Source organism: Trichechus manatus, unplaced genomic scaffold (genome assembly GCF_000243295.1).
Source record: "Trichechus manatus latirostris isolate Lorelei unplaced genomic scaffold, TriManLat1.0 scaffold00040, whole genome shotgun sequence".
NCBI lineage: Eukaryota > Metazoa > Chordata > Mammalia > Sirenia > Trichechidae > Trichechus > Trichechus manatus.
Genome location: NW_004443976.1, coordinates 17,923,386 through 17,934,794, shown reverse-complemented (window position 1 = coordinate 17,934,794; position 11,409 = coordinate 17,923,386). Strand labels below are relative to the sequence as shown.

The window sequence follows — 11,409 nt, the reverse complement described above, 5'->3', positions numbered from 1 at the left end:
CAGGGCAGTGGGGAGGGGTGGGGGTGGGGGCGGCAGCCTGACCACTGCTCTTTGGGCGGCATGAGGTATGGGGCTTTGGTGCCTGCAGCCCCAGGCCAGTTTCCAGAACCCTCATCCTTCGGGAGGGTCAGGAGGCATTCCTCCCGGTGAGGTAGGACTTGAATACCTCCGAGAGAAGCTCCATCCCTCAGCATGCTCCTCTCCCCACCGCAGGCTGAAGGCAGCCAACCAGGATCCTGGGCTTTAAGGGTTGGGGGTGGGCATCCTATCCCAGGCTTTCTGCCTAGACGCCTGCAGCTTCCTCTTCCCTCCCTTGGGGCGAGGGAGGCAGCTGTGGGGAAGAGGGGAGGACAAGGTTGGAAGCAGGAACCTAGATGTGACCCTGGGTCCAGCTCTGTGGCCTTGGGCAGGTCCACGTAACTTCTCTGAGCCTGGCTGGAACGGGAATCATCCCACCTGTAGGGCCTCTGGAAAGCTTGACATAGGGCCAAGCCCCTGCCCTTCCTGGGTCTGCCCTCACCTGACCAAGCCCAGCCTCCTCTATTGTCTCCTCCTGTACCTCCTTTCTCCAGGCTCAGGTGGGATCCAAACCTATGGGGGCTCCAGGGTCCACCTCAGGATTAGATGTCTGGTGGGAAAGGGGCGAAAGGGGCTTCTGGCCCCAATATCAATGTTTAACCGGATGTGCTTGCCAATATTTACCAGAAGAGAAAGCAATCTGGAAAGGGGTTGGCTCAGAGCAAAGGTCCTGGTGGGAGGGGAGGGCTAGGCTGGGCTGGCTGGAGCTGGGCAAAGCGTGGGGAGCACCAAAGTGGGTCCAGAGGAACATCGTGTGCAGCAGCAAGGAACCTACAGAGGTACGAGGGAGGGGTGGCTAGGACCTGCTCCATGGGGCAGGAGAGGAGCTGGGAACTGGTCCCCTCTGTGGGAGTCTCTGCTGAATTTGTTCAGGAGGCCTGTAGATTCCCGGCCTCCTGAAGTGGTGAGGAGCCAAGGCTCGGCCTTTGCGGGTAAGACTGAGTGGGAAGTGGGGCTCAGTGTTGCTCTCTGGGATTTGAAGAACTAAAGTCCTTTTCTTGTGAGGAACACTCAAAAGCCCAGGCTGGAGCTCAGGACCATGGCCAAGGGCCCTGCCTGTTGTGGAGGGTAGGGTCAGGGTGATAGAAAGGTCTTCCTGATGGCCTGGCCCTGAGATTGGTGGCATTCCTGCTCTGTGGCCCCAGCTGAGGCTGATTTGTCTTCCCCCAGGTTAAGACCTGGTGGCTGAGCAGTTAAGAGCTTGCCTGCTAACCAAAAGGTCGGTAGTTCGAATCCACCAGCCACTCCTTAGAAACTCTATGGGGCAGTTCTGCTCTGTCCTGTAGGGTTGCTATGAGTTGGAATCGAATCGACGGCAATAGTTTTTTTTTTTTTTTTTCGTTAGGCTAAGAGCTGCTCATCCACCTGCCACTCAGCAGCCTGGTTTCCCAGAGCTGGCCTGGGCCAGGGTTGGGGGTGAGGCCTGTGATTCCCGTAAGTCCAAGGGTGGCTCTGGCTGGAGTCATTCCTTGGGCTCTACTGCTGGGTCAACAGGGCAGCTCTAGGGTCCACCCCACCACCCTGCTGTGTCTGAGGACCTCAGGGCCTCACTCCTGTCCATTCTGTGAGGCCTGGCCACATGGATAGCAGGTTGGGTGGGGGCTCTGGGTGGGGGGAGATGTAGTATGCAAGGGCTTCAGGGCAGGCTCCTCAGAAGGGGGGATCCTGAGCTAGAGTGAAAACAGCCATGAATGGAGTACCAGCCTTGTACTCAGTGTTTACGAAGATGGCCTTATCTGGGTCTTCACAACACAAATGGGAGGAGGTAGGGACTTTTGCTGCCATTTTCCAAGATAAGGTGAAGCCCAGAGGGGCTAAGGGAGGCACCCAGGTCACCGTGGCAGGAGGCAAATCTGAGGCCTTAAAGGATAAGGATTTTTTTTTTTTAAATAATATTTTCCTTCTATTAATCAAAACATTCTCAGTGCTGGAAATGTGAAAAACCAGAAAGAAAACAAAAAACAAGTGCCAGGAGAAATCCCAGCCTCTCAGAGCTGAGAAGCACCGCTAATGTGTTTTGGGCTCACGTTCCATAGCTCAGGAGTTGGTCGTGTCCATGAGCATGAGCGCGGTGGGTTGGATTCCAATGGCCGGGTGTGGGGGTATGAGGTGGGAGCTGAGACTTCCTATCCCTGACACAGGAACATGGCACTGCTCCGGGGGCTCCTGGTGTTTAGCTTGTCCTGCCTGCAAGGCCCCTACTTGGTGGTGAGCAGGGGTCTGGGTCTCGTGGGACAGGGGTCCCTCACGTTGAAGAAGAGGCTGGGAGGCAGTGTGGGAGAGGCCAGAGGGGCTGAGGGGGAGGAGGAGACGGGCCAGGCTGGGAGGTGAAGGAGGGGACAGGGTTGATGCAGGGTTTGGCTCTGATGGCGGCTTCCCCTCCTACCCCGTCCCTTTCTCAATAGTTCTCTCCTGTGAGTGCCATGGGGCCCTTGGACCAGCAGGTACTTGGGGAGTGAGGGGCATGTGAGAGGGAGGGAGGCCCCAGGGAGGAATTGGGTCTGAAGACTCACCTGTGACTTGTGCAGGTTGGGCGCTACACCAAGGGCCACTGTCCATCCGTTCCCTCGTCTCAGCAGTTCATGAGAGGGCAGAGCAGGGAGAAGTTTCCCCCGTTTCCCCTCTTCAAGTTGAACAAGGTACAAGCAGGTGGGGATGGGAAGAGTGGACGGGACCAGAGGGAGGAAGACCACCCAGCAGGGGTGAGGGGGCTAGGGGCATGGCATTGAGTCTGAGGCTCTGGAGTTTGGAGGCAGAAGGGAGAGGGTCGGAAGGACCAAAGGAAGGGACGTGGTCCCAGTGTCCATCACATGTCTCTCGCTTTTCCCTCAGGCCTGGGACAAGGTCCTGCCACCCCCAGGTGCTGGGGCTATGAGGGAGACCCTCAACACAGAGCCTGGAGCTGACTCCTTGGCCTCACTGACCGCTGAATTGCCCCTGCAGGAGCATGATGCCCTGAAAAGGGCCCCAGCAGACTGTGAGGGGACCTCAACCCCGGAGCAGACTCGCAGGCTGGCCCAGGCCATGATGGCTTTCACCACAGACCTATTCTCCCTGGTTGCCCACACGTCAACCAGCCCCAACCTCATCCTGTCGCCCCTGAGCGTGGCCCTGGCACTGTCTCACCTGGCGCTAGGTACCGTGGTAGCACCTGTCCAGACTGGCAGAGCTGGGAGGCCAGTAGGAACCCCATCCTCCAGAGTATCGCAGTGGGTGTTTCCTCCATCAGGATCAATTGGGTGTTTGGTAAAAATGCAGATTCCAGACCCCCCAAGTCTCTGTGAATCAGAATCCCAGGGATTGGGCTCTGGGATCTGCCTATTCACAAGTTCCCCTGGTGATTTTTATGCAAGAGTTTCATAGCTACAGTGTCTCCCATTGGACTGGAGGGTTTTACTGTGGGAAACCGAGGTCGAGAGAGAGGAGGCAATTGTAGGAGTGAGGTCGTCTTGTCTGTCATGGTGGAAGTGAGAGTAGAACTTGGAGTCCTGTCACTCAGTCTGGTTCAGTGGAATTGGGAGGAGAGTTGGTGGTCCTGTGGGTATGCTCATGGTTGGTATCCAAGAGGGACTGGATGAACAAGGCCTGGAGGAACCCCCGGCCTGGGCCACAGCCCACGCATTCCCCTCCAGGTGCTCGGAACCAGACATTGCAGAGGCTGCAGCAGGTGCTGCATGCGGACTCAGGGCCCTGCCTTCCCCACCTGCTGAGCCGCCTCTACCGGGACCTGGGCCCTGGGGCATTCCGACTGGCTACCAGAATGTACCTACAGAAAGGTAGGTGCTGAGGGCAGAGCCCCCGAGGGGTGGACGGGGGTGAGGGAGATGGGCTTAGCCTTGGGTAGTAGCCTGGGCCCAGCAGATCACGAGCATCAGTGGCTGTGGGGCCCTGAGTCCTGGGAACAGCTTGCTGCCTCTTCTGTATAGGATTTCCCATCAAAGAGGACTTCCTGGAACAGTCAGAACAGCTTTTTGGCACAAAGCCCATGAGCCTGACGGGAAGGCAGGGGGATGACCTGGCGAGCATCAACCAGTGGGTGAAGGAGGCCACGGAGGGGAAGATTGAGAACTTCCTCTCAGAGCTGCCTGAAAACACAGTGCTGCTACTGCTTAACGCCATCCACTTCCAGGGTGCGGCCTTCCCCTTCTCAAGTATCCGCCCCCCCGTAGCCTCTACCCTCGGTTTCCTCTGTCTTGTCCAGGAGGCTGAGCTGGACTTGTTCTGAGGGTCCCTCTCCCTCCTCAGGGTTGAGCCATGAGGCAGGGAGTGGGGAGAACTCTCTGGATCATGGCTTGGGGGAGGGCAGGAGACAGGGAAGGGTGTGGTAGGGGAGGGGGCCTAGGAACTGGGTGGTAGTGGGGGCTGTTGTGGAGATGGTACCCTCGCAGGAAACTGGGTATACACCCACCCAGGGGGCTTCCTAGGAGCACTGCAGGGGCTGGGAGGGCGCAGCCCAGATATAAAAAACGCTGCAGGGCAGAGACCTCAGAACATCGGAGGTCTGCTGGCACGCAACCCCGGGAGTCCTGGCCTCCACCTCTTGTTCCATGAATATGTTCAGGGTGGGATGGAAGAGGCTGGTGGTGAGGAGCCCACCCTGGTCCCAGCCCTCGTGGCCTCTGCCCTCTGCCTGGATGCAGGTCTCTGGAGGAACAAGTTTGACCCAAGCCTCACCCAGAGAGACACCTTCCACCTGGACAAGCAGTTCACAGTGCCTGTGGACATGATGCGAGCCCACAAGTACCCTCTGCGCTGGTTCTTGCTGGAGCAGCCTGACATACAGGTCGGCCTGGGTAGCCCGGGTGCTGGAGCTGGGGAGGGGAGCAGGCGGGCCGTGGAGCAGGCCTGGGCTGGAGGCAGGGCCCCAGCTTCCTGTTGTAGGGCAGTCATGTCCCTAGGGCTGGCAGCTCTCAAAGGTCCCTCCGTGTCCCTACCCAGGAGGACCTAGTAGGCTCCAGCCTGCAAGGTGGGCAGGTGATGTGACTCCATTTCACAGATGAGGAGCTGAAGGCTCAGTGAGGTGGAAGCCCACACATGATAACCCCGTTCATCTATCTCCAAAGCACATGTTGTCCCAGACACCCCCTGGGCTTGGGTGCTTGCTGGTCCTCATGTTGTCTCCTTCTCTTGTTTGCAGGTGGCTCACTTCCCCTTTAAGAACAACATGAGCTTTGTGGTCATTGTGCCTGCTCAGTTTGAGTGGAACGTGTCCCAGGTGCTGGCCAACCTGAGCTGGGACACCCTGCACCAGCCTGAAGTGCAGGAGAGGCCCACCGATGTCCAGCTGCCAAAGCTGCACCTGAAATACCAGCTGGACCTGGTGGCCATCCTTAGCCAGCTGGGTAAGGAGACTGGGCATGGACCTGTCGCCTAGGTCAGGCTGGGGCAGTGCGGATAAGGAAGCTGCTGCCTGGCGGTGGGTCTGGGTCAGAGTTAGTCTTGTGTCTTACCCTTTTCTGGGGCCTAGGAAGGATGAGGGGATTTGATATGAGCCCCTGGACCCTCTATCCTGGGATGGGATGTGCGGCCCAGGGAATGGGGACCTGCTTTGCCCAAAAGCATTGCAAAGACCCCCAGGTGAGAGCCTGGGGTGGCCTCCTAGAAGGAAGAGGAAGATAAGCTGGGATTTCACACTATTAAGGAGATGCATCCACCCATCAGCCATTTGCTAAGCAACTTCTATGTGCCAGGTGCTGTACTAGGCCCTGGGAGCGGCCTGTGTGCGAAGAGCTCCGTCTAATAGGCTGGGCAGACAAGGAACCAAGCACTTCCTATTCAGTATAAGTGATAAGACAGAGGAGCTGTGGGAGAACACTGAAAAGGCATCATCCAGTTGGACTTCAGGGAAGGCTTCCTGGAGGCAGTGCCATTTAAGCTGAGACTTGAAGGCTAAACAGGAGTTAGCTGGGGTTCTGTGGGTTTAAGGTGCTCTCTGACCAGGGCCAACACTCTACCAGGCAGGTCCAGGCAGGCAGCTGTGGGCAGAGGGCAGCTCTGACCAGCCGTCTGCTGCCCTGGCAGGCCTGCAGAAGCTGTTCCAGGCACCAGACCTGCGAGGGATCTCTGACCAGAGCCTAGTGGTGTCCAGCGTGCAGCATCAGTCCACCTTGGAACTGAGTGAAGCCGGTGTGGAGGCAGCCGCGGCAACCGGCACGGCCATGTCCCGCATGTCCCTCTCCTCCTTCAGCGTGAACCGCCCTTTCCTCTTTCTCCTCTTTGAGGACACCACAGGCCTGCCCCTCTTTGTGGGCATCGTGAGGAACCCCAACCCTGGCGTGGAGCGGGAGCGCAAGGAGCAGGATTCCCCCGAAGACAACCCCTTCCAGAAACTGAAAACCTTCCTCCACGGACACAGGCCCTTTGGCCCTGACTTGAAACTTGTGCCCCACTTGGAGGAGGATTACCCCCAACCTAGCATCCCCAAGTGAGGGGCCATGGCCCCCAGTGTCCTGAGTCCCTGCCTGGACCAGCCTCTCAACTCATGTGACTCTTTCCAACCAGCTTCGTGGCATGGGGGCAGGGTCTTGGGGGGCAATCTGGGAGGGGACAGCAACCATTCTTTCTCATCTCCTCTGGAAGAATTTGGGGTTGGGGTGGGGCTGGGGAGGCAGGCCTTAGGGAATCTTGCATCATTTCTTCCAAAGCGTGTCCTTTTGGGGCTTGGGTGGTAGGGCAGCTGTGAGTCCAGGTTTGTCAGGAAGTTAGGTTAGGCTATTCCCTAAGTGAGCTGGGGCACCTCCATGTTTGTTTCTAAGATAGGGAGGGACGGGAAGGGGAGGCTGCCTTTGGATGTGTCCCAGGACACCCTGAGTGCAGAGAGGGAAGATGGGCCCTGATGGTGGCCCAGGGACAGAGCACGGTACTGTGGGTTAGGCGCCATGGGCTGGCCCTGCCCCTTGTGAGGCCTTTTGTCCTGTTCAGTCTGTGGAGATTGGGTGTCTGACATAAGCTGCTGAAGGCTGGGCATGTTGCCCCTCCTGGTCTGCAGCCTGTTACCCGGGCTCCTAGTGATCCTCGGAGATGCCAACACTGCCAGGATCCCTCTTCCTTCCTCTCTCCTGCCTTCCTCCTCTGCCTGCTAGCTCAGGGGCTGAGGCAGACATGAGCCTCATGAGCTCCTGAAGTGATTTTTACACCAACTGAATAAAGAATGAATGGGCTGGTCTGATGTCACTGTTCTGGGCACGGGTGGGAGCAAACGGGGCTGGAGGAGGGCAGGGAGGAGGCCACAGGGCAGACTCGGGGAGGAGGCCAGCCAACTGTGCTGGGCAGTCTGGGCAGAAACAGGCTGGATCCCCAGGAGAGGCCCCAGCACTCTGTGCCACGTCTGGGATCGGTGGCCACTGGCCAGCCCTTCTCCCCTGCACAGTCCCTTCTGACCTTGCTGGCCCTCTCCAGGACCACCTCCATGCCAGACTGGCTCTGTGCTCAGCCTGCTCCCCACGACATGCCTCAGGCAGTCGGCAGCAAGGGCAGCTCAGAGTAGTGCCAGCCTCCCAGTTGAGAAGAAGAACTGGCAATTAGGGAGCTTGCGGAGTTTCTAATTACATGCTGGCCCCTCTGCCAGGAGCTGGCGCCCGCTGGCCGGGGGCAGGCTACTGGGAACACCCGGCTCCAGCTGGAGGCTGTCCTCGCCTGAAGATTTAGGGGAAACAGTTGGGGGCACTTGGCACAGTGCTGACGCCTTCCTCTGTGCCACAGCCCAGGAGCTGGGGGCAACATGGGTATTTACGCAGGTGGGGAGCACCATGACTGCTGGTGGGTGGGCTCACTTCCATGGTGGGCCTTGTCTGTGAGGGTCTAGTGTACACGTGGCAGTAGCCACCTGTAGCCCTGAGGTGCAGTGGTTGAGAGCAAGGGCCACTGGAGCAGAGACCGGAAGGAGGTGAGAGAGGGCACTGTGCAAGTCTCAGGAAGAGCATTCTGGGCAGGGCGAATGGCAAGTGCAGAGTTCTTAAGGTGGGAGCATGCTTGAAAGGTTCAAGATGAAGAGGAGACCATGGGGTTGGGGTGGAATGAGTGAGGGGGTAGGAAAGAGGTCAGACAAGAGCTAGGGACTTTAGGGTCATCATAAAGATAGTAGCTTTTATTCTAAGAGAGATAAGAAGTCACTGGAAAGTTAAATCACCAAATCCACCGTGGTGGTTCAGTGGAAGAATTCTCATCTTCAACGCTGGAGACCAGGGTTCGATTCCCAGCCAATGTACCTCATGTGCAGCTACCACCCCCGTGTGTCTGTGGAGGCTTGTGGGTAGCTACGACGCTTAACAGATTTCAGTGGAGCTTCCAGACTAAGATGGACTAGGAAGAAAGGCCTGGAAATCTACTTCTGAAAATCAGCCAGTGAAAACCCTTTGGATCACAATGGTTGGTTCTGAATCTGATTATGTGGATGGTGTAGGACTGGGCAGCGTTTCATTCTGTTGTTGCCATGAGTTGGGGACCGACTTGACATCAGCTGACAACAACCTACAGTTACACACAACTTTGCCATTTATTGCCAGATTGTTCTTCAAAGCAGTTGTATCAATATACATTCTCACCAGCAGGGCATAAGAGATCCTGGTTGTCGATATCCTTGTCAACACTTGGTATAGTCAGATGTTTAAATTTTGCCAATCTGATGAGTGTGAAATATAAATCTCATTATGGTTTTACTTTACGTTCCCCTGATTACTAGTGAGGATAAAACATCTTTTCATAAGTTTATTGGCCATTTAGGATTCTTCTGTGAATTACCTGGGCCTATTTTTCTATTGAATTCTTTTTCCTATTGATTTGTAATTCTTTAGATATTACAGTTAGTAATTTTTTTTGTCAGTTATATGTATTACAAATATTATCTCCCGGCAAGAGGCCTGTCTTTTCATTTTGTTTTACAATATCTTTTCATGAAAATAAGTTTTTAATTTTAATGCCAAATTTCTCAATCTTTTCTTTTTATAATTGGTGGTTTTTTGGTGTCTTGTTTAAAAAATCTTTCCTACCCAGAGATCACAAAGTATCCATCTATATTTTCTTCTAAAATGTGTTTACAGTTTTGCCTGTTGTATGTGTGTGTGTATTTGCTTTTTTAAAAGCAGAGAATATCTCTAAGAGGATACACAAGAAAGAGATTAGCATTGGCTGCTTCCCGGGAGTAAAATCGGGTGACTGGAGCTCAACATGAGAGGGACTTTTCACTGCATACCTTTTACTGCTTTTGAGTTTTCACTCATGTGAATAAAAAATTACCTATTCAAAAATAAGTAAATAATTTAAATAAGTCATTAGAAAAGGTTCTATAGAAACAGAAATAGTTTTTCAGTTTTAAATCTTTAATGCACTGGGATTAATTTTTAATTATTTCTTAATTGTGGTAAGTATTGGAATTAATTTTTGTGTTTGATGTCATATAGGGATCCAATTTTTAATTTGTCCTCATGGAAAATCACTTGTTTCAATATCATTTATTGAGGATTGCCTCCACCTGCTGCCCTTCCCACCTTTCTATGTTTAAAAAAAGTCCAAAACCCAGTTGCCATTGAGTTGACCCTGACTCACAGTGACCCCATGGGTGTCAGAGTAGAACAGTGCTCCGCAGGGTTTTCAATGGCTGATTTTTCAGAAGTAGATTGCCAGGCCTCTCTTCTGAGCAGGGGTGGATTAACCAGTAGGCAAGGTACTCAGGGGCTTACTTGTGTTTACTTACTAACCTGTAGCACACAATTTTACATGGGTTTCACTACATCTTTGATAGGTGAAAATTGTGCACTGAAGATTAGTAAGTAAGCACAAGTAAGCCTGTGCATACCTTGCTTATTGGGTAATCTGTCCCTGCTTCCGAGGCACCTCTGGGTGGACTTGAACCTCTAAATTTTGGTTAACAGCCGAGCGTGTTAAGCATCTGCACCACTCAGGGACTCCTTTCTATGATTAGCTCACTCTTATTCACCCTTCAAGGCTCAGCTTGGATTCACATATTCCAGAAAACCCTCACCAAACCTCATGCTAATTGTGGTACCAATACCCTGTGGAGCAGTGATGTCCAACAGAAATATAATATTGGCCACAAAGGTGGGGCAGTTATGCAATTTTAAATTTTCTAGTAGTCATGTTAAAAAATAAAAAGAAGGAGCACTTGGTAGATTCCTCTCTGCCTTGTTTCCCCAATTCGTGAGATGTATTACTCCTCAATAAAACTCTTTGCTTTTTACTTTTCATTAAAAAAAAAGACTAAATTAACTTTAATAATGTTATTTAACCAATATAATATCTTTTCAATATGTAACCAATATAAAACTTGAGATATTTTCCTTTCCTTTTTCATAGTAAGCCTTCAAAATTTGGTGTGCATTTTACACTTACAGCAGATCTCAATTCAGACTGGCCTCATTTCAAGTGCTCTGTAGCCAATTGTGGCAAATGGCCGCCATATTGAATAGCACAGCTATAGCGACTGTTATCACAGAATGTGCCGCAGTATATTGGAATGATCTGTTCTCGTCTCAGCCTCCTTAATTAGCTAGTAAATCTTTGGAGGGTGAACACTGAGTCTTATTCTTCTCCTCCCACCTCCATGTCCCTAGAATAGTGCCTTTAGAGATACTCGACAATTTTTTGTTGAAACAGACTAAACTCTATTGACACATTTTTCCTTACACAAAGCTGAACCCTGCCCACTGGAAAGTTCTATTCAGGGGCCCTACCTAGCTCTGCTCCCTGGAGCCTTGAACATGGACACTTGAAATGTGAACAAAACTGTCAGCTCCCCCTAAATTTTCCCTTCCTGAAGTTAATCTCTCCAAGTGCTCCCCTTTCCTTCGCTGACCTCTCCTTCTGTGAATGACTATTGAATTTTCAGCCAAGGCTCATACCCGCTTAGGAAATGTTTTGTTATATTCTCTAATTATTTCCGATATTTTGGTTTCACAGCCTTATTGCAAGTACCTAAACAGCCCAAGGCGGGCAGGGTCTAAGTTTTCTCCTTTTCAGGCAACTTCTACTGTACCTTGCTGGTGCTAGGCACATGGTAGACCTCCTTCACTACTAACGTGCACAGTGGGTCTCATTTCTTCCTCTGGTCATATATTTTCCCTGCTGCCCTTTTAGATCCTCAGAAATCACAGAATTTCAGAACTGAAAAAGCACACAGACATCCCAGGTCCATCCCTTCCGTTTTCAGACAAGAGATAGTAGGAGCCAGGGGAGTTACCTTGCCCCCAATCCCACAGTTAGTGCCAGAGCCACATTCTAGGAAGAACACAGAGTCCCAACCACTGGGCCCGTTTACTCCACTCCACCAGCCCGTGTCTCAGCCTTCTCCTGCTGAACACTAGTCCTCGGTCCCAT

General features: G+C 53.0%; 1 protein-coding gene across 1 annotated transcript; it reads left to right on the top strand.

Moving 5' to 3' along the window:
- Positions 1 to 2,162: 2,162 nt before the first annotated feature.
- Positions 2,163 to 6,506, top strand: SERPINF2 (serpin family F member 2). The gene is made up of 9 exons (XM_004376155.2): positions 2,163 to 2,286; positions 2,484 to 2,522; positions 2,658 to 2,717; positions 3,022 to 3,214; positions 3,711 to 3,854; positions 4,005 to 4,208; positions 4,719 to 4,861; positions 5,216 to 5,420; positions 6,100 to 6,506. The coding sequence occupies exons 1-9, from the start codon at positions 2,224 to 2,226 to the stop codon at positions 6,504 to 6,506; spliced, it is 1,458 nt and encodes a 485-aa protein (XP_004376212.1). The 5' UTR covers positions 2,163 to 2,223.
- Positions 6,507 to 11,409: the final 4,903 nt, after the last annotated feature.

What these genes read in the sequence shown, in the direction of transcription:
- SERPINF2 (XM_004376155.2), top strand. Translation starts at nt 2,224, where the DNA reads ATGGCACTGCTCCGGGGGCTCCTGGTGTTTAGCTTGTCCTGCCTGCAA. An exon ending in TAACGCCATCCACTTCCAGG is followed by an intron (nt 4,209 to 4,718) that starts GTGCGGCCTTCC and finishes GCCTGGATGCAG; the next exon opens with GTCTCTGGAGGAACAAGTTT. An exon ending in GGCCATCCTTAGCCAGCTGG is followed by an intron (nt 5,421 to 6,099) that starts GTAAGGAGACTG and finishes CTGCCCTGGCAG; the next exon opens with GCCTGCAGAAGCTGTTCCAG.